At 38.1% G+C, this 22,644-nt stretch overlaps 1 protein-coding gene across 1 annotated transcript in view; it reads left to right on the top strand.

The window, feature by feature from the left end:
* Nucleotides 1-8,810: 8,810 nt before the first annotated feature.
* The window catches only part of DOK6 (docking protein 6), a 283,675-nt gene continuing 269,841 nt past the window's right edge, over nt 8,811-22,644 (top strand). The window contains exon 1 of the mRNA XM_068396927.1: nt 8,811-8,876. Coding sequence (XP_068253028.1) covers nt 8,811-8,876 — 66 coding nt within the window. The remainder of the gene's footprint in view (nt 8,877-22,644) is intronic.

Raw genomic sequence — 22,644 nt, 5'->3', positions numbered from 1 at the left:
ATGAGAGAGTAACATTTTTTTTAATTAACAAATGTTTCCCACCTCAATATGCCTTCTAGAAAAGGAGCAATTCAAAAAATATCTGGTGGTCTTAGAGCACGAATTGCAGATTCAGAGGAGAAGAAAGAAAAATATTTCAATTTTCAATAAAGATAATACCTGCTGGAAAATCATATAAAAGTTGTAATTATCTTGTCTTTGAAATGAATAATGAATAATAATGCTTGCTCCTGATTAAAATAGTCAGTCATGTTTAAAAGGTAAAACCTGGATCATCTGCGGTAAAGAAAAAGAAAAATACCGGCAGCAAGAGCAAATACTAACATCACCTTCTAATAAAAGATGATAGGCAAGTAATAGCACATCTGACAGTCACAAATGATCAACTCAGAAATTTCTATCAAATCATTACAGTTGTCTGAAAATACATTTAGTGCTCCAAACTGTTAGGTTCATGGAAAGTACTCCTTTCAAATTACTGTCTTTGGAACAATAGAATGAATTAGGTGCCCAGATCTGTATAACTAAATTGAAGCTATTGAAAAAAAAAAAATGCAATCAAGTAAATCAGATGCTGATGGATTCCTGGATGATTTTTAAACATTCATAAAATGTTTAACTCCATTTTATAGACATACACAAAAGTTTATTGCACTGCTAGGGCATGAAAACAGATAACAGTTCTATTATAAGTTACACTTTGGACCCTACATTTATTTGTGCATGAGCACATGCTTCCATGTACAGTTAGATGCAAATGAATGAATATTAGAGAAGATTTTCTCATTTAGCCTAAAATGTCACAAATGTTTTTAAATGTGATAAGAGCAATTTTTCAGAGAAAAATTAAATCATCTGGAAAGACTTTTTTGAACTATTTGACCTAGAAAAATGTTCATATATTTAATTTTTTAAAAAAAAAAATCTATCCATTTTTTGTTTTCTCAAGCTGCAGCTTCCACTGCTTTGTACAGGAAAAAATAAATGTATTAACTATGAAAAATAGTATTAAATATTAACCTTAAAAGATTAAGAACTGGCAATTAGCTCCTTACATAATACCTTTATTACCTCCAAAGATTTACAGAAAGTCAGCGATGCTAATATTGAATTTTTCTGCCAAGGTATTCAGGTAAGATTAAGTAAGTTGCAAAATCATACACATATGTGTTTGGAGATAAGTAGGAAAATATTTATGTTTTACGCTGTACATTCCCTGAACGGGTGACTACCGCCTACTCTACCTGATATTGCAAGCAATGGAGGGTGAGAAATGATGACTTGGTAACTCATTAAAAACAGCAACACGACACGACACTCCACTTCCAGTGGAAAGCACACACCAATGAGAACTGAAATAGGTTTTTCCTCCTGCCGGTTCCCACCTGCCCAGGCGAAGGACCCAAGCTGGAATCGCTGGGGTCAGAGAGAGTAGAAAAAGTTGGTGTCAGCCCAGGGAAAATGAAGACTGTAAACATGATTACTGCAGATTTAAACAGGTTGGGCTGAGTTTCTCATTGGATTCAAAGACACAGTCATGTTAGGGCTTGTAAAAATTCAGTATAATCCCCAGCTCTTGGACGCTACCCAAAAGGTCAGGAAAGTTAGACCTCCCCACAAGCTCAAACTTTTGTTTGGGACTCTGTGAGTCCCAGTCTAGTCCTGTGAAAGTTACAGGTGCTGACAGCAACTGCAGAACTTCTTTGAAAATTTGACATCTGTTTGCTAACATCAGTCCAGATAGACCCACACAACAGTGGAATATGCACCAGTTTGAGGTACAGTGTTCTCAGGATGTTCTCAGACGAACAAAGGTTTATAAAACGGTGGGTTTGTGCACTCTCCTGGAGGAGGTGCTTCATCCAGTTCTCTAAAGCTTCAGTACATTTTGTGGTAAAGTAAATAATGTGAGGTATGATGCTGAGACAGTGGATTTGTGACAGTTACCTCCTCCACTAGCATTAGTAATACTATATTCTGAAATATCTGATATCCACAAGGGCCACTATTTGAAATAGTGAAGGCATAAATTTCAGTTGTGAGCGCATGGAAAAGTTACGCATCCAGATGCCTTTCTCAGGCTGCAGTGGCTGCTCGCAGTGTGAGGGGCTGGTGCGCTGTCAGTGCACCTGGATTTTAAACAAGCTATTTTGTGAGCAAAAGCAATGAACTCCAGCCTGCTAAGAAAGTTTTGTTTTTCTTCTCTATTAAATGTCCTAGCCTCAGTAACCACAACTCACCTGTTGTCTCCTGCAACACCTGGACCTGTTTTCACAGAATTTTTAAGCCACTACCCATCCTTCTTTTTTTTTTATTCCCACCAGACTGGGTTGTCTGCTAGGCTATGTCAAGCTTCGTGAGGATCCTGAGCATGTTCTCAAGGATGGTCCCTACTTAGACATGTTTCCCAGTATCTTCCTGAACAGGAAGAGCTTTCCTACCTCATTTCTTTCCCTCAGATCTCCACACTGGCAACTCCCAGCTAGTCTAGACAATACAAGTGGAGGTACATGTTTCTGTCTGGATATTTTGGAGCAATATGGATGGAAGCTAGATATTAAAACATCGGAGTTCCTGTGTCTTAAGGATAGGCTCACCACAGCTGTAATAATGAAATACATTAGCTTGCATATGACGACTAAGAGTCAGTTTTACTGATAGACAAAATTTAAGGCTAAAAGATTGCAATGCCCTTAAAGCATAGAGTTTCAACAATACCACAGAAATACAGAAAAAAAATAAGATAACAAAATGTGTGATGAAGGCTATGTTTAACAACATTTACGTTTTGTTCCTCAGCATCTCGGCTAGATTCCACTCCTCTTTCTGTTAGGTCAAGCTGGAATCTCCTTTAAATTTCAGACAGACCTCTCTTCCTCCTATTTTCTCAGGTTCTTGCTGTCTCCTCCTCTCGGGGAAATGGGTAAGAAGGGGGAAGGATGGGATAGCTTTAGTACAAAAATATGCTAAGATGGACTGTCCTAGCTTTCACTTGTGTTTTGGGAGACTACTTCCTAGCTTGTGAAAGTCAGCACGCAGACACTTCATTGTGTTAGTCAGTCCCTTTCCTCCACTTTCTTAAGGTTCTTCAGTTAACGTTCCTGTCTTACATCTTCATTATCACATTCTTAGTTTTAGGTTGTTTTCCTCCTTATGCATATTTCTGTAGACATATTCATAAAACCTTATTCTTTATACTGTAAGAAACATAAAATGAATAGTCCTCTTTCCTATTCTCGTCCTCTTTCTCAGTGTCACATGGTTTAGTTTGGAAGGAAATTTCTCTTTTTTGAGACTAGCACAAGACCAGATTTAAAGGTTACCTGAGAGGATAGAATTGGTGGACAAACGGATAGGTCAACCAAATATCATAATTTCCCTGTGGGAGCGGAGGGACTTGCAGTAATAGAATACGCTTAGAATGAATTGGGTAGCTTTTGTTCCACTGTAGTGCTTTTCATTAACAGAGGATAACTCTGACAATTTATAGGCTAGAAAGAATATGAAGAAAGGTGGTAACTAGGTGGAAGATTTTTTTAATACAGGGCTTCCCATGGTAGAAAACTTTGAAGAATCAGAATTCAGGTTTGTCTTCAAGCTTAAGTGCACTTTGCTAAGTTTCAATCTTTGAGTCTTTAAAGATAATTATAATGGAAATTAATACTTTCTACACAAAATGTGATTTCATTCCCTAAAAGTTTTCCTGCAGCTCTTTCTGAAGATCGTTGGAGTGTCATAGGTAAAATGACAAACATATTATTTTAAAGAGAACACTTATGTGGTATTCACCATGTTTCATGTTTAGAAACTGGCAGAAACCAGTCAGAAAATTATTGTTTTTATAGCTATATTTTTTGCAAAGGGATTAGACTTAACGGGTTCTCTAAGATTTAGCTACCTTGATTCAAAACATTATTCCCCCATAAGCAGAAACAAAGTATCTTGCTCTTGGATATTGCACTTCATAGTCAAATATATCAGCCTAAGCCCTTTATGATAAAGCTAGTGCATGTATACTTCTAATAACCCTGCTACAGGGCATTGCTCTCCAAAACCAGACTGGAGCAGACATCTGGGGAAAGTAACGCCTCAGGCTGGTGTAGTTACCTCTGAGAGAGCACATCTGTAAGGATAAAAAGTTAGTTTCCCAACAGAGTTACCGGGGCCCCAACCATGGCCATAGTATTTCTTGTTTTGGGGCAAATAACAAAAATCATGAATGACGATTTATATTAAAAGGCAGAGTCTCAGAGGAGCACAGATTTGACTCTCACTAGCTCTCTGATACAAAAGCAGGGGTTACAATATTCCTTTTTCTGTTCTCCAGAAACAGAATAAACTATTAGCTCTAATGAATCACCCTAAAAACCAGGAGATGTCACTTTTTTTTTTGTTTACGTTTCTGACACAGGTCAGAAACAACAGGGTAAGATGTTAGCCTGTCTGTCTACCCTATATTTGAGGGATGAAAGAATATGCACTCTAGGTCTGGATAGTAAGCCAGTAATAAATATATATGCAGTTTCATCCAGGAACTAATGGTTTGGCTTTTTACAATAGTTTTTTAATATTGTCTATCTAGGTGATTTATGTTTCATGCTAGTTCACAAAGGACTCTGGTTAGTAGTGATTTATGGGTTGGAGCAAAATAATTGTCTGAAGCCTAGCTGAAGGTAGGCTTCCGATGCATTAATAATACATTAGCTAATGTTTCTTTCTTTTCATTGTAGATGCAAATTCTATTATCATAATAAATATTACTGTTTATTTTAGATTGGAAACAGCTTAAGGTGAGAACACGTTTTTTTATCAGATGTCTTGATTAAATACTAACTGCCAGTTCCCTGATAGACTTTTAATGAGAGGTTCTCCTTTAGACTCAGCTGGTATTTGGTCAGGGAAGAAGAGGGAGAAACACAGCTTGCTTTGCTAAAAACTGAGAGAGGGAGATCTTTGTGCTCCTCTTTGGCAAGAGTGGTGAAAGTTCATCCTGACTGGAAACTTCAAACACTGATAACTCTCACTGGAGAATCGTTCATGAACATGAATCATTCACGAATGGGGGACACATAAATTCAGATTTAATATATATACCGCCAAAATTTGTTCATGTTGTGAAGTAAGTACAGGTGAAGATAATTTCATTTAAATGAATTACTTTCTGACAGAGGTAAATGGCAATACATATTATCTGTCCAAAATAGTATTAGATTTGATTGAACTTATGTTGGGTAGATTAGAAATTAACTTCTCTGCTTGAAATAATTTGTGACTTGATTACCTGCTGAATCATTTCCCTTTACAAATGATGATTTCACATCAACAGGCATATCAGAAATAATCCTTTACAAAATATATAAGGCATGAGTTCATGGCAACGTATTCTTCAGAAGGAATTGTACTATGTCTTTCCTGTCTCCTTCTTTTGGCTCCATTGAATTTGTACCGTTGGATTTCTGAGAACATTTGCCTTCTTGAGATTTCTGAAGAAAGATAAGGTAAAGCTTTTGGGGTTACTGCTTTGAGGAATCTTCCTTCGTAAGTTGTGACTTTCACAGCAAATACAATGTACAAACGTGTTATGAACACAAGACTATTTTTGCAGGGAAGTAACAAGACAGTTCATCCGTCTTCCTGTGATTCAGAGTGGCCTTGCTACGCATTTGTGCCACAAGCTGCCCATGGGACCCATATGCAAATGAATATTTGATCATTCTGACTGGTGCTATCCAAAGCAGCTGAAAATAAATGCCAGACTGATCATCTTATAAACTCAGGCTGGCTAGTTCACACTCCGTAGAATATAGAATGAAAATGGTTTGTATTTTACATATATTTTGCTTATCGCTTATTGCATTTTTATTGTAATAAAATAAATAATAATAATGCAATTCATACATAGATTTTAAAGAAAAATACAAGAACAATAATAAATAATTGGGGAAGATCTGTTGAAAATTACTAATAGAGATATGATTATCTATACCATCAAAAACATTGTCCATGCTTGTTATATGATAAAGTATTATACTCAAGAATAAATGGCTGATTAGGTTTGGAGATATATCATCTTCTTCAGTTTCACTGGCAGGAAATTTAGCAAACAAGACATGCATGTTAGGTAGGTGACACAAGTTCTGCTGTATTGTTACCTCTTACTGTAGAGACTGAAAAACTAAAAAATTCCCAGGAATGCTGTATCTTCTGAAACTGCTGCCCCTTTCATATGATATACAGCACAATCTTTAAAAAAAACCCACAAACATACCATTATTTGTATCTCAGTTTGAGGACACATACAATTTTTCTCAGATCCTGCGAGCCAATTTTTGTGCAGCTATGAGGTGGTGGAAACGGGACAGGGACTGCATGTGAAACCAGGTCTACAAACTTACAAATCTTTCAGGGTTAATCTGTAAGGGAAATGTCTTTTTGTCAGTTATTTGAATAGGATTATGTACTTTTCTGGTTGGCAGTTGAAGGGAAATGTTCCTCTCCTTTTTGATCCTTCAAGAGCTTTCTGTACTTTAAATAATCGCTAGTCTCATTTTGAACAAAGCTTATGTTTAATATGTTGTAAGGTGTCTTGAAAGAATTCTCTTGTAGGCATATCCCAGTTTTCTCTCTAAAATCACAGAATATTCTGATTTGACATATCATTAAAACAAAAATTAAGGAAGAAGACATATTCTGCCCAAAGTAGAAGTTCAAATTTATAATATCCTTTTGACATTTTGCTAGAAACGGCTAGGAAGCCACAATCATATATATGCTAAGTGTTTTTTCTCTATTCCTTTTCATGATCTTATCTTTTATGAACAATTTCATCATTATACAGAAGTTTGTGCTTGGATAAAAATAATGCAGAATCTTATTCCTAGAAGATGTTCCAAAATTCATATAATCAGGAATCAAGCGGATAGAAAATAAAAGGACAGGTAAACTTTCATCTGCCTCACCATTTACTAATTGACTGTGGCAAAAAATTCAGAACAAGTAAAATAATAACAGTTATTCTGGTAAAAGAGGATTTTCTTGGCCTAGTGTCATAATTTTCACACTTGTTAAACTTGAATGCAAAGCCAACAGCAATCAATGAAGATGCAAGAGTCTTTAGATGACAATACAAAGATTCTGATTATTTTTTAATTGGATTCCATACCTGGTTTATGGTGGGCTAGCAAAAATACTTTTAGCATAGTTAAAAATGTTTTGGAAATCAGAAACATGAAGATTTCTCTTTTGTCTTCCATTTCACCTATATATACAGAGCGAAGTTACAAAGCTTTTCCTTATAATTCCATCACCCAAGCACTGTAATCAATTTTCTAGGTTGTATTTTTCCGATTTGCTGCAAGATTAATCTCTAAATGTAAGTTAAGAAGAGTTTTATGGAGAAAGGCTAATTTGCAGAAGGTTGGATGCACAAAACCAGCTAAGTTATGACAAACTTCATAATCCATTTGCTAAGAATATTGTCTATCGATTTTGAAAATCTGAAATAAATCTGACAAACTTTCAACTCTAGAAATATGTTTCATTGCCTCAGTCTGTAGCACACTGTATGCTGCAAATTCCTTAATCATAAAACTTCAGGACAATGGTGCAGTAGAAAGTAGATATCTAGGAAAAGAGCTTATGAAGCTTTTATCAAGCTTATAATAAAAATCGAACTTTTTTCACTGAAAGTGATTATGAAGTATATTTTTATAGCACATTAGTAATGCCCTCTCTTGTCAATGCCATACATTTGTAGTTTTTCTTTCTCAAGCAGTTTAGGCTTATTCTTGTCCATCCCTGTTTTCCATATAACTAAAGCAAACACAAGCAATTCCAATTTTTCTCTTCTAAACATTATCTGTTTTTTTTCAGGAGTCATTCTTTTTGCTAGATCCACCTCAAGGAGCAGTATTAATTAGAGACACGGTCTTCAATGCGGAGGGCACAGAATGCCCACGTGTGACACCTCATTTTTCAAGTTCACATGGACCTGAGCCTTTCTTTTTTTTCACTTTTGTAGTTCAGATGTTTGTTTCATTGAGTTGGTTTTATTGACACAATATTTCAGTGTTTGGTGGCGGGCGTCTACGCGTCTTCCTGAACACACCCGCAGACAGATGCCCTCCTGGGCCGTGTTTCCGAAGGGATCTGCCACCCGAGCGGGGATGCCGCGGCCACAGCGATGTGACAGCCTGGAGAAAAGGGGGTAAAATCGCCAAGGCCGAGGAGAGCATCTGGCCTCATCCCTGCGTCATGCCCGGGGGCGGCGGTGGGGGTCACTTTCCCCCACACAAACACACACCGGGCTCAGGAGACTCGCTTCGCCCCCCCGGAGACACCAGCCCGGGCGGCCTCGACCCACGGCGGCGGGCAGGGCCGGCGCTGAAGGCGGGCTCCGCGGCCGCGGCGCCGGGGGCGGTGTCCCCGCTCTGCTCCGCCCGCCGCCCACCCCGCCTCCCTGGCCGTAGGCGCGGGCAGCCGCGGAGCCGCCGCCGGGCGGAGCGGTGCGGATCGGAGCGGAGCCGGCGGCCAGGGCGGCGGCGCGGGGGAAGCGAGGGGCCGGCAGAAGAGCGGAGCGCGCGGCCGCCACCCGGGGCGGCGTGGAGCGGGCGGAGCGGAGGGCGGCTTCCGCGGGGGGAGCGCGGAGCGGAGAGCGGCGCCTGCCGCTGCCTGGATGCCAGAGGCGCCTCGGGAGCCGGCGGCCGGCGGCACCCGGGAGGGCCCGGGGGAGGAGGAGGAGGAGAAGGAGGCGGCGGAGGAGGAGGAGGAGGACTCCGGGAGTGGAGGCGAGGAAGCAGGCAGCGCTAGCCATGGCCTCCAACTTTAACGATATAGTCAAGCAGGGCTACGTGAAAATCCGCAGCAGGAAGCTGGGGGTGAGTGAGCTCTCCCTTCGCCGGCCCTGCCCGGGGCGGGGGCGAGGCGCTGGCGGCCGACTTGCCGGCCTGGGGGGCGGCGGTGCCCCGGGCCGGGGCAGGCAGCGCGGGGCGTGGCGACCTGCTGCTACCGCCGCCGCTGCCGCGGCTCGGACTTTGCTCCCTTCTCCGTAGGGGTCTGTGGGGATGCGCTGCCATTGCACCTCGGAGAGAGCCGGCTTCTCCGCTCTCTGTCTCCGGGAAGGCGCCGCTCCTCCCTTCTTTCTCAGCGAGCGCCTTCCAGGGTCACTGTCCGCGGAAAGCTTCGCCCCGTCCCCTCCGAGTCCCACAGCCCAGGCCGGGGCAGGCGCTCGCCTTGGGCGTCCTGCCCCCAGCCTGCCCCTCGTCTTGATGCCCCCGGCAGGGGCTTGGGTGGGGGAGAAAGGCGCAGGCAGGATCTGTAAAAACTTTGTGCACGGATGCTCCCGTTTTGGGAAAGGGATGTCTTCAGTCAGGGCAAGGTCTGAAAATACTGGAGGCTGGTACCAGAGCAGCCTGCTAGTAACTGAGAAAAGCGGGGGGGCTGGTGCCCGCAGGCATGGGGGGCTGGGGAAGGGGAGCCTGCAGCGGGCCGGGGGCAGGCACGAGGGGAAGGGGGTGACAGTCGGATGGATGGAAAGACAGATGCAGAGGCTGACTGTGATTAAAACTAGGGACGGCCTCTTAGCTGAGGGTGGCCAGCCTCAGTACGCACCAGGATGCTCAGAGAGGCTGTAGATAACACGGTTTTATCAGATTGGCCATGGGTACTTTTTCTGATGGGGTACAGCAACCGTTGAAAAGACAGTGAAGTTGGAGCAGAGTGCATGCAGGGGCCAGGATTTCCTAAACTTCAGGCGCTCACGGGACTCATCAGTTTGGGCTTTCTCCTACCCTTTGTGTGTGTGAGAATGAGAAGGCTCAGGGGAAGTGAAAGCCACAAGGCCTCTGCTGGCTTGCACAGCTACTGAGGTTGCCAGGAATCCCAAAAGACCACGGTCCCTGTGGGCTTGAGACTAAACCTGGCTGGGGCTGGGAAGAGGGCTGGTGTCTTTTAGGTTCACCCTTGTTTTTTTCTCTGTGTGTACAGAAAAGTGGAGAGTCCCTACCTGCTCTTCCTTCCAGGAAGGTGGGCTGCCTCTCCCTGCTTCCCCCAAAACCTAACAGAGCAGGGACCGTGTGAAATCTGCCCTCCTCCAAGTTGTGCTCTGCAAGCTTATCGAAGTGCTAATATTTATCTCCTCCTCCTCCCCCCTTGTCACTTCCCCCCAGATGCTGTGCTTTGCTTGCAGACAGTGTGCTGGATGGTGGGAGACTCATCATAAATTGACCTTTGGAGCACTTTGCTGTTTTGGCAGGGCTGTTAATTCCAAAAGAGCGCAGAGAGTTTGGTCCGAATCCTTAATAGTGCCAACTCCAAATATTTGAGATGGTGTAAATCCAAAGAGAATGGATGCTCTTATTAATGATTTTGCAACCTGAGTCACTCCATCCGTCAGTCAAGCATTAGTCTATCTGAAGAAGCAATTTCTAAGCCTTAGTTTGTTTCTGGCAGTCCTCTGCTTAACCTTTGCTCGTCAGTTTTTTCCCAGCTCAGCAGTGTTAGTAGATGGGCCCAACACAAAGCAGTGAGGTGATGCTATCACATCACCTTGATGCTGGTGGAGGCAGAGTTAATCTATTTGATTTGCAAATCTGTATTTGAAGGTATCTCAGAGTCCTTTAAGTGTGAAATTGTGTATATGCGTATCTCTATATATGCGAATACTTTAATATACCTATGTGTATAGCATATATCAAACAAATGTAGAGTTTGTATTACAGTAATCTTGGATGATACTTGATGACTTGTGAAAATGAAATTATGAAGACAGTGATATTTCATTGCAGCATATCTTAAGTAGCTTGCATATTTTGTTTTGAAGACATTAATCTGATTTTTTGGTGGGGGACATATAACTGCATTTTTTGGAGTGGATATTATTCATGGCTGGAATGATTATCATACTTCTACACTAAGCAGAAGTGACACAGTTCATACAGTGTCTATGGAGGATTTTCTTCTACTGAAGAGGTGTATGGGGGTGACAATTCAGACTACACAGCCTCAGGCAGGTGGTAGTATAAGCTTAAATATGACATATGGGGATGCACATCTGAATAAATCTATTAAGTACAATGTAAAATGGATTATATTATAGAAAATTCAAATGAGTGTGATGGTTGAAAGGTATGAATATGTGTGTATATATCCATAGCTAATTGGATTCTTGTGACTGAATTGCTAAATTAATGCAATTTTTATTCACCAAGTGAAACATTAAAGGTTTGTATTTTTTTCCCTTATGTCTATCTCCAAGTCCAAACCTTAATGAATTACACTACAGCTGTCATAATGTAGGTGAATACATCAGTTTTCAGGGGTATAAAAGTCTGTTAACAAATGATTATTTTTAACCTCCAAAAATATTGAAAGGAAGGAAGAGAGCTATAGGCTCTGGAATCTAAGGCTAAGATCATTTTGAAATATGTAAATAGAATTGTATCTCTTGCTAGTTATGTTTCATTCCCATACACTGGAAGTTATTGGGTTTTTTTTTTTGGTCATAATAGTCTACATTCTTTGAATGTTTTGATGTCTCCTGAAAAGTAGATTGATTAGAACTTGGAGAGCAGAGGTGACTAATAACAATTTTAGTGCTAGACTTGGGCAATAAAACTAATTCTAACCTTTAGGCTGGCAGCCAACTCATTATGGAAATTCTTCTAGTGCAGCTTTTATTCTGTTTTGTTTTGTGACTGAGGGAGCCCTGGCTGGGAATCAAATGGAAGATACTTCAATATAATGCAACCTGTGAAGTTTCAGGTAAAACTGAGTGACATAATACGGTAGAGCAAAATCAGATAGCGTATTTAATTTTATTAAAAAAAACAACAACAACCTTTGACTTGGGGTGAACTTTCCTGTAGAATTTAGTTTTCCAAGAATTTCGTTTTCAAAAACCTAAGTTGTAAGTCTTCCGATTGCCTCCTTTTATTGATTTTGTACTTTGTAAAATAGAAGCTCTTTATGAATGTTTTACTTACAAGGTATCACGTGTTTACCTCTGACTTACTGCAGCTATACCTTGCTTTTAGTACTTGTTACCCTGGCTACCTACTCCCCACGTATATACAAATTGGATTCATAGTATGCGTGAGTGCTGTCTCCAGTCACGGAGGACAAACGTCCATTCTGAACCAGGTGGTCATGACTCGGAGGTATTTTGCCATCAATAAGTGATTCTGGTCAGAAAGGTTACCTGAAGTAAAAGACAAGGCCTAAGTTTTGCCTTCTTTTCACCATAATCATCAAGTGCTCATCTACCGTTGTATTTACATCTTAATGGACTCCGTATATTTTCTGACAGTCCTGTATTTTCAAGTAGATCACATTGTTCTGCTATCTTTATGTTGGTAAAGTAGCTTCTTTCGATGTAGGGTTGGATATTCAGCTTGCCAAAATGAGGAGCGTTACCAGCCTCTGTGTTGTTGTTGGAATCTGACCTCGGTCTCCATTGGGAATATCCCTGTTTCTGCCATGGAGGTGTCAGTCCATGAAGAGGCATCCAGCCAGTTCGACCACTGTAGCCTGTCTCCTTACTTTTGTTAAGCACGAGCTGTATATAAAACATTTCTATAGTGCCTTGAAATTTTAAATATATATTAAAGCCTGTGTAGTAGACAATCTCACATGTATACGTGACATCTTCATCAAGGTACCTCAAGTATCTTTGATAGAAACTGTAGTGAGTGAGGATAACTGTAATTAAAACATCTTTTTAAAATCTGTTTCCCTGCAGCCTAAATATGTCTTTCTTTTCAGTGCTCTGGCATTCCTGTGCTGTTTGATATTTTGCTTTTCTCTAATACTACATAAAGGAAATACCTCATTCTTGCAGCCATTACATTTGACCTGTGCGACCCTCCTTTGAAATAAATTTGATTGTAATGTGGCGTGCTATTCAGATCAGAATAGGTCATTTGTGTAGTGTGGAACAGGACTGTGCTGCCTTTGTTCTTTTGGAATCTTTCATACTTGTATCGCATTAAAATTCATATGACACAATTTTATACTGCGCTGGCTGTGCTCATAGGCTGAAACTTTCTTGTAGCAGATTGAATCCCTTTGTTGCCTCCTAATAAACTAAGCTGTGAGGATTTCATGCCTTGTTGAAGTGCTGTTTCTTAGAAGAAAAACAATTTGATTTCACATTAGGAAGCCTAATTAAGAACGAGCGTTGTGTCACTTCGATAGTCTTGTTTTGACCCATATCAACCTTCGAAGTCATAATCTTTTTGTTTGGTTGTTTTGTTTTTTTTTTTTTCTGGCACGCCTTGGCCGCAGAACAGAAGAATCCTATCTAATAGAAATTTTCACTCAGTTGGTGAAGAAATACTGGGTTTTATGTGTGTCTGCATACTGAGTAGAATTATTTCCTGAGTGGTTCAGCTTATACTCTAATACTGCTATCCTAAGAGAAAATTGTACCTGCCAGTCAGTCTTGATTGAGTAATAAATAATAGGCTGCTCTTAGTCACCAAATGAAAAGTTTTACCGTATAAAACCCCCTATTTTTAACCATACTTTTAGATCATTACAGGTACCTTTTCTGGAAATGAACATAGTGTTTCTTCTGCTGTTAACCCTGTCTTCAATCAATCAGCACTAACAATGCTATGAATACGAACCTCTGATTGCAGCTTGGTTCCTCTTGAAATAATGCAGTACGTGTCTTACAAAATCCTAACATTTAATTGTTATTGTGTATATATTTAGGGTAAAGAAAGTTAAGGGATCAGCAAAATGTCCTGAGTTTGAGATTACATTGATTGATGGCAGCGGCTTTGCAAGTGGGTCATGATGAATACAGAGGGCAGACTAAAGGTTCTTCTATTTCGTTGAGTTGCCATAGCATATTCTAAGAAACAAACAAACAAATGAAAAAGCCCAAGCAAATAGCACAGCCTGGGATGGATATCCTTTCCATAGATTATTTTATGTTATTATCTATGGCAAATTTGCTCAGCCTGTTTGAAAGCATTGAGGTTGCCATTTATTACTGCATCCTGATGGATGACCTCAACTATGAGTTACATCTCAGAGCATGAAAATAATTCAAATGAAACTTTAAAAACTGAATTCCTATTTATAACGAATTTATTTTAATTTTAAGAAAGGTCCAGACTGACAGGATTTAAATGGCAGATTCCTTCCTTGTAAAGGAGTTCCTTTTTCATGCTAGTTCAAGACAACCTGAGATGTGGAATTAAAAGGATTTCACTGTAATCTATTAAAGAAGCTAGTCACATTTACTACTTAATACTGAAAGTATCATTTAAAATACCAGTAATTACTGCTTTCAGTACTTTTTCTTGCTACAGTTACATGTATGGATTTGCAGAACAAAATGGAAAATATATGGATTTCCACTTTGGTCATTATGGAAATAACAGCCATTTTGAGCTTTGGTCAGTTCTTATTGATTAAGCATATTGTGCAGGAAATGGAAAGAAATATCTTGCAGCCATTGTAAACAAGAACAAAAAGTTCAACAATTTTTTTTATACTAATGTTTGTGTTTAAAGAAACTTGTGATTCAGGCTTGTGTTAAGCACTTCGGAGTTGCTGTGTTTCCGCATTGCTTTTCTTGATATGCTTTTGTACGTCTTAATTCTCAAGAGGTCTGATAGCCAAATGTCTATTAATTTTGTAATAGATGGCACTTATTTAAAGGGACAAATAGTTTCTCTTTTGCAGACAGCATATCACTTCCATGTAATCAATGGGTTATAGATGCTTCTATTTTCACTCGTGTGTAATATCATTAGCCTCAGTGAGATTATACTTTAGCTATATGACAATTACACAAAGAAGTGTTTGTAGACTTGACCTCTTTCACTTGCATGTCGTGAGATGGTAAGATTTTATTGAGAGTTTAGTTGTATCTGCTGTGGCTGATGGCCTTTTGGTTTTTCGTTTAGGAGTCTGTCATTTTTGTCCTACGATGGACATTAAAGTCCTGATGAAAAGACCCTGAAATCAATTTAAAGGAGCCCATTATCTTCAGTGGCTTTAGTTCAGAGTCCAGGCGGTAACATTAGCTGCATGCATAGAACATGAATTTCCTTCTTCTAAAATGCCCTTCAAATCCTATGCAAAGGAGTTGTCCTTTCTCAAATAAGTAATTATGGAAAAACATTCTCTATGAATCCTTGAAATACACAAGGAATTATTCATGTCATTCCAGTAGTGAGTTTTCTTCCTAGTTTTTTAGAAATAATCTCGCCTCGAATCATTCATTCAGATTTTTGCAAGCAGTGCAAAATGCTTTATAGCAGTTGCCTGGCAACAACATATTCAGGCAACAGCATATGTGAATCAGTTGGTAGTTATACATTTATATATGTGACTATAGAAAATACATTTTAGATAGGTACTAATGAGAAATTTATAAAAAAGCACTCTATGAAATGCTCTTATTTTTTTTGTAAAGACAAATTAAAGGGATTTGGGTCTACATTACCCTGGAAAGTTTGTCTTATTTTAGCTTTTGTAAAAGATCTGCTAGTCGAACAGCTTTTCACAAATGTTGTGATATAGTTAATATACTCGTATGCAGTCATAGCAAGCAGTGTAAAATATTCTATTTTTTGAATGTGAAACATACTTTATAATATGTATGGATGCAGATTTATATCCCTCACTGTTCTTTAAGTTAAGAATGTGTTATTGAACCAAAATGTGGGTACTTTTCTGTGTACTGTAACCATTCAGGTCTGTTATATTTAAAATAATAATTGTAAATGTTGTGCTGCATTATATGTTTTTAATCTCTTCAATTTGCATTGCAGCTCTAAGAATCAAAAAAGGTACTGGTGTATTATTGTAATTAATCATCATTTTGTTGGAAACTTTTTTCCAGATAAAATACATAGTTCAACTCTAAAATATTGTGAAATTTCTTTAGTAAGCAAAGATAAAAAAGGAAATTTTTTAGCCTTGTGGAGAAAGTTTGTATACAGTAGGAAAAAATCGCAAACTTATGAAGAAGAGTTGAGGGAGAGTAGGGTTTGCTGTAACTGTATCTTAATACTTTTGTCACATAAATGCTTTATATTAATATTTTTTTACTATTCATAATACCTACTCATGCATCATGTCTGAGAAGAAAATTTGCATGATTGTTTAGTGCAGCTAGGAAACCACTAGAACTGAAAACCTGGTACAAGTCAAGAGATTTCCAAACAGTGAGATTTTCAGCTGGTTTGAGAATTAGATCTGCTGACTCCAGGAGTACTCTTTCTGACTAGGACAGGCAGAATCTTGTTCAGAAAGCTGGGACTAAAACTGTGAAGAGTTTTGAAGATGCATGTCATTATTGAATTCTACTGCAAAATTAAGGAAAAAGATAATGCTATCTGTAACTGATGAAATATACTTCCTGTCTGTGAACTGCACCACAAAATAATTTTGCAGCTTTTTAACAATTGTAATGTGTGAAACGTATCATTGCCATCATACTGAGAGGTTACAAGACCATGCAAATGGAGCTGCAGAGGAATTACTGTTCACTTCAGATGCACATAAATTAGGAAGATCATTAATGAAAGTGTGTAAATTTTTTAAAAGATTGATCTTACTTCTCTCTGTTGTTCAGCTGCCAAACTGATCCTCATCATCTCCCGCTTATCTGGACTGAACTTTGGAAAGGTTATATTCATTAACGTGTCAGTAAGGAATTAGAAACACAGGGCAACATTAACTAGGTCTGGGGAAAAATGTTACACACTATCTGCCTACTGGAGGAAAGGCTTTTCAGCATGTTTCCCCTACCTGTTCATTGCAAAAAGAATTAATAGCAAAATTTAATATCAAAAGTTTTTCACTGCTGTAGGACCAAAATAGGAGGGCCAGTTTGAAGCAGAAGCTCATGATGCTTCTAGTATTCTCGGTTCTTTGTCCTTGGGATATTTTTTTAGACACTGTTGCTCTGGTGTCCTCTGCCCTCAGAGTGAATTGGTATATTCTCTTTTCTGACACCAACATTTGTTTTTCCTGCAAAGAGAAAAGAATATGTGAAGTCATACAAAATAATAATAAAAAAGGGTTTTCTGAAGGAGTCATCATAATAATTGTTCTGTACAGTGCCTAGAAAGAGGAGACCACGTTTGTGGTTGTCCTATAAGCATTATTATGATAACTATAATTTATATTTATTATAATTGCTTTTATTTTTTTGTTCTTATTTAGCTGACTACTTGTAGAGAATGCAGTCTTTGATATTTACCTAATACAGTAAATGTATTATCTAGTTCAAAAGTGATAAGAGAATGTGAAAAAATAAAATATATGAGGCTTAACTAAGAATGGAGAAAACTTCCATTTTAACTGAAGTTGAAATACTAAATTATTAATCGCTAGATTAGTATGATAATAATAAGGTACTTTCAAATGAAATTGTTTTGGTGATGAATAATTTTTGTTGATGCAGTTAGAATAGTAATACTTTCCCTGAATGGTAATTATTTTTTTTCCTTGAAACTGTACTTTTAAACTGTTTCTATGAATACCTCAGCAGGATGTAGAGTTTCCATATGAGAACAGAAAAAGAACAGGGATTTTTTGGCACAACGAAGGCAAGCTATAGCTGTTCAGTGCATGGTCCTTTTAATTGCTAAACATGTTCAGATATCTCTGACTACCGGAGCAGTCACTGAAGGTTCTCAGCTTCTCATATGATAGCATTCTTAATGAACATAATTTTCTCCATTGATTATGCAAGACCAAATACTACATTAGTTATATTATCTACTCGTATATTAGTGATTCTTGCTTTTAAGTTGCACGGTGTTTACATACTGTGTGAGAAAGATTGAGAGTCTTCACCTTGGATGGCGTAGGTTTTGTATCTGAGAATAAATTTCTTGACGTCTGAGTATCAAAGAGGTATTTGATGCTTGTTATTATTCTCAAAGTTAGTTTTTTGAACTCCATCTATGTATACTGTAACTGACAATCCTAAAAAGATTAGGGATCCTAAAATCCTAAAAAGATGTAGGGAGACAAATATGCAAAGGAAGAATTTTGTGAGTGAGGAGAAAGAGATGCTGCTTTTTGCCTTTCAAGATAAAAACACTTATATGTGTATATATACGTATGTATAGAACAGAACAACAGCATCCTAACAACAAAGCTAGAAGGCTGACTTTCCATAGTTGTTACAAGAAGGGTAGTAAAATAGAAAATATATTATTGATTTTGGTTTTTTTTTGTAGTCCTTGTATCTTAAACTATGGTAGGGTTTTTGGAGCTTTCTGCACTGTTAATGAAATACCCTCTTTCTAGAAGACAGAAATCTTTGTGCTTACATGTTGCACTGTATATGAGAAGAGTTAAATTTTAGTCCTTTTCAGAGACGTAATTTGTGATCTTGAGCATTTTGATTCATTCCAGCCTTATTCTCAATTCTACTAAGCCCATTGTACACTACATAAATTAAATTTAAAGCTGCATTAAGGCCCCTTATACTGCCAGCATAGTGAAGAATGTTGTTAGTGTAAATGGGAAACAGGCTTTCTAAGCTTAAGTTTTCTGTCTATAAAATGAGTATAATCTCTTTTCATCTACCTCTTCTTTATTTTGACCGCTTCAACTGTAAACACTTGAAAAATTCTCATTTTAGATATGTAGATTGGCTAGCACTGATCATGGTCAAAACTGTTATTAGGTGATACCACTGTATAGAAAACATTGGAATAATTCAGCATTTATTTTTAATAGTTCGAGTCACAGAACTATGGAATGGTTGAGGTTGGAAGGGACCTCTGGAGGTCGTCTGGTCCAACCCTCCTGCTCAGACAGTGTCACTGTCTATTTTAATGTTGTATGAAGACTATTAGTTTGAAAATATGTTTCATTGAATTCTTTTATGAAATGTCTCATTTTACAGTCAGGATTTGTTCAGGTATCTGAGTTATTTTAATTTTTTGTATGTAAAGAAACGAAACCTTTTGCTATTTCCGCCCCCCCCCCCCCACCCTGGCCCGATCTTACTGATAGAAATGATTGCTCATCAGTTATCATAGAAACAGGTGTCACTTACAGGAAGGCAAGAAGTCTGAAGCTGATAACTTTGATAGGCCTTATGTCTCTTTTGCCTTATTTGAGACAGAATTGTAGCACAAAATCTAAAGCCTTGAATGGTTTCACTTTCAAAAGTAGATATTGAAAATGTTAAAGGTACAATTATTCACACCTTAACTGGCAGAACAATTCTTAAAGCTGAGTATGGTCCATGAGACAATTTCATAACTGCTAAGGTTACTGGTCTGCAATTGTGGATGTAAATTTTTGACACGCAGAAATTAGCCATATTTGTTAAATGCATGTCACAAAATACAACAACCTTATTTTAAGGCAGGGGGAAGGGTTAGACGTGTTACTCCAACATTTTTTTCCTTTCCTAGTGCATCATGTCACTGGTCAGATTTTGAGAAGACATCGGAGTTGTCTCATCTCCAAATTTTATAAAAGGCGTATTCTTCCACAAAACAATTTGGAAAACCCTTACCCTCCAGGCTTATGTGAAGCTTTCTGCTAAGTAATACCTAGTCTTAAGTTGTTCATTTTACCCATTAATATCTCAGAGCTCAGCACAGGGAGCATGTATTTGCATACTCATAGAGGAAGGTCTGTGGGACTTTGTGCAGGTTGCAGGATGAATCAGTTGAGTTCACTTGCAGAGTCTAGAGATGACAAAATATGTTTTTCTCTTTAGGAGATCTACCTACATAATATGTGCAATAAAAAAGCAACTACAGAACCGTTTATTGAAAAGAAAAGTATGAAGTTAAAAAAAAAGTAGTTAATCTCATTACTGCTGAGCACTTCCAGAAGAGGCATTGTAACAGCCAGTATTGTCAGGGTACTGGTTTGCCTTTAATAGAAAAAAGTTCCTTCATCATGTTGCATTTCTCCAATCATTGAATAAGCCTGAGTTTTAGGTTTTTCTAATAATGAAAATTCTAATGTAAACCCATCCAAAAGAAGAATAAGAGAAAGGGAAATGTTAAAAATAGGCAAATATTCTACTTTTTGCTGTAAATGCAAACATGTAGATGAACTAGATCAGCTGTTTCTGGTATACATAATTGTTCCTTTCATTAGATCTCACTGTTCTGTGTAGGTACATTTTTAATTGCTTCTGGCAAGTCGTAAGATCAAACATTTTTGCAGGAAAAGCTGTGCAACAGGCAGAAAGTGTCTCAGCAGTAAATCTGCATTTGCATGTAAATTTTAGCTGGTGTGAATTAGTGAAAGTGAGATTTACAAAAAGCAAAGTAACAAATTTTAAGATCTAAATTCACCTGTTGCAACAGAATCTCTGACAACATTTGTTCCTGGAAATGGTGTGAGATGTATTAAATATATAAATACAAATATTAAAAATACGAAGGAATAAGGAGCAAAAGAAAGGAAGCAGACTTCCCTATTCTGATGTCATTGCAGAAAAAGAGGAATGGAATTATTTTTATGGTCCCAGAGCTCTTAGTAAAGCAGAAGACTGCAGTTTCTTAAAGGTGGAGTAGATATGTTGATACAAAGGTTCTATTTCTAGAATATAAGCGGTACAGGACTTGCCCGAGACCCAGAGGCCAAACAGGATATTACTTGGTCACTACCATTTCAGAAGATTCAGGTTATTTTGAAGAATTAGGTCTGAATATCTGTAGAGGATCGTTAGAGATGATTGTTTTCAAATAGTTCCTAATCATTTGGGATGAAGACAATTCTTACAAATCGTGAAAGGGAGCTGTAGCTGATGGTAACATCTTAGCAGCCCGTGGAGAACATTGGTTAAACCATCAGTTAGGTGTCTGAGGTGCTTCGAAAACTGAAGCAGCACAATGAGACATAGGGAGGAATGTACGGAGAAGCCAAGGAATGAAGTTAGATGAGATTTATGGGGAATGAGAGGAAAATTTATACTGGTGGGCCTCATACTGTACTTATTTGAGGATAAATGTTACTCTAACAGCTTTTATATGATAATATACTTACAGTGTTTAGATGTATTGCTTTGGGATTTCTTGAACTGAAGAAGAAAATAGAAAAGTAAATGTGTAAATTTTATAGACTTAAAATATTTTTTACATGATTTTGACACATTATTTTGACCCGATCATACCATAATGCAGTTTATGTCCTAAGGGAACCCATAGGTTAAATACATTTCAAAATGTTTTTGGAGGTGTATTTTCCAGAACTCCTGATGTCAGAAAATAGTTTTTGCCTGTGATATTTTTTTTTTTTTCACCTCTGAACAAACAAATCAGTCTTTTTTGCTGCATTTCTGTATAATGTTATTCTGTGGCTTATAGTTGTTTCTCCTAACAATAAACATTCTAGGTGAATCTCTCCTCTACTGCAATCTGAACAAAAATAAGTTTAAAACTGTAGTGAGGTGATGCTTCTTGTTCAATTCTTCAGAATAATTTTTCTTTTTTTTTTCCCCCCAGCTTTGTCTTAGCTGAAACATTTCCTAGACCAGCCTGTAGATAAATAATTGATCTTGTGATAGCAAAATTAATACTTTTCTCTTCTATAATCTGGAAATTACTAGAAAGAGTAAATACCTGTTCCCAATTAAACAAACATATACACTTCCTAATATACTTAATTGATTTACTTGTACTAAATAAAAAGGGTTGAGCCAATGGACCAAATATCTACTTGTCAGTAGAAAAGCATATGAAGAAATACAGCCTCCTTCAGTTATGTCAGGCTTTTCAGTCTAGGAAAATGTAAAAAGTTGTAAATTATATTGATTTTTGTTGACCTGAGCTAACCCTCAGTAGTGCCACAGATGTGCTCTTGCTGATGCTCATGTCTGTACTGAATGTACAATAGATGAACTGAGTTAAACAAGGGGATTTGAAATGGGGAATGCTACTTGTTACCCTTTGAAGTCAACTTTAGAGAGCTATAAAGCAAAGCATAACTGCCTGCATAGCTCCTAGGGTGATCACGACTGAAACAGTGAAAACAGAAGCAGCTCAACTAGCAATACATAATTACCAAGAGATTCTTAGTTTTTAATTATTGCTAGTGTTTATTCATTAAATCAGGCTTGCAGTAAATTTATATACAAATACAGAGGAAAGACCTCCACAAGAGGACCAAATCTGCCCTTGATTGTGCAAATATTTCTGGAAGTGTATGTTTGCAGCTGTTACACGGCCAGCCACAGGACTCACCATAGCAGTGAAAATTTTGATCAAGTTTTATTCAATCTTTTGTTGCAGCAGTTTCATAAAGTAAAGTTCAGTCAATACCAGAAAATCTATTAAAACCTAAGCTGAATAGAGCAGTTCCTCATTTTCAAAATTCTTTTTCTAGATAGATAAGTAATTTTAGGAATGCATCCCATGTAAATGGGTTTTGTTCAGATTTCATGTTTCAGCTTTTCTTCAGAATCAGGAAGGTTAAAAAACTTAATTTCTGAAACCAAAACTGAAATGCTTGTAGAATGTTCTGTCCTCAGGACCAGATGCCTCAGGCATAGGCCTTTAATCCCTGTGCCCCAGTTACAGCAGTTAAGGTTCATGAAATATAAATTTTGTTACATACGCATCTTGGTTTCTCCTTTTTTCTTCTGTTTCAAAATCAGTCTGAAATATTAATGATCATATTAAATGCACTCTGTTA

This window comes from Nyctibius grandis, chromosome 3, assembly GCF_013368605.1.
Source record: "Nyctibius grandis isolate bNycGra1 chromosome 3, bNycGra1.pri, whole genome shotgun sequence".
Classification (NCBI taxonomy): Eukaryota; Metazoa; Chordata; class Aves; order Nyctibiiformes; family Nyctibiidae; genus Nyctibius; species Nyctibius grandis.
The sequence above is the reverse complement of the archived record's forward strand: the minus strand, read 5'-3'. Positions and strand labels throughout refer to the sequence as shown.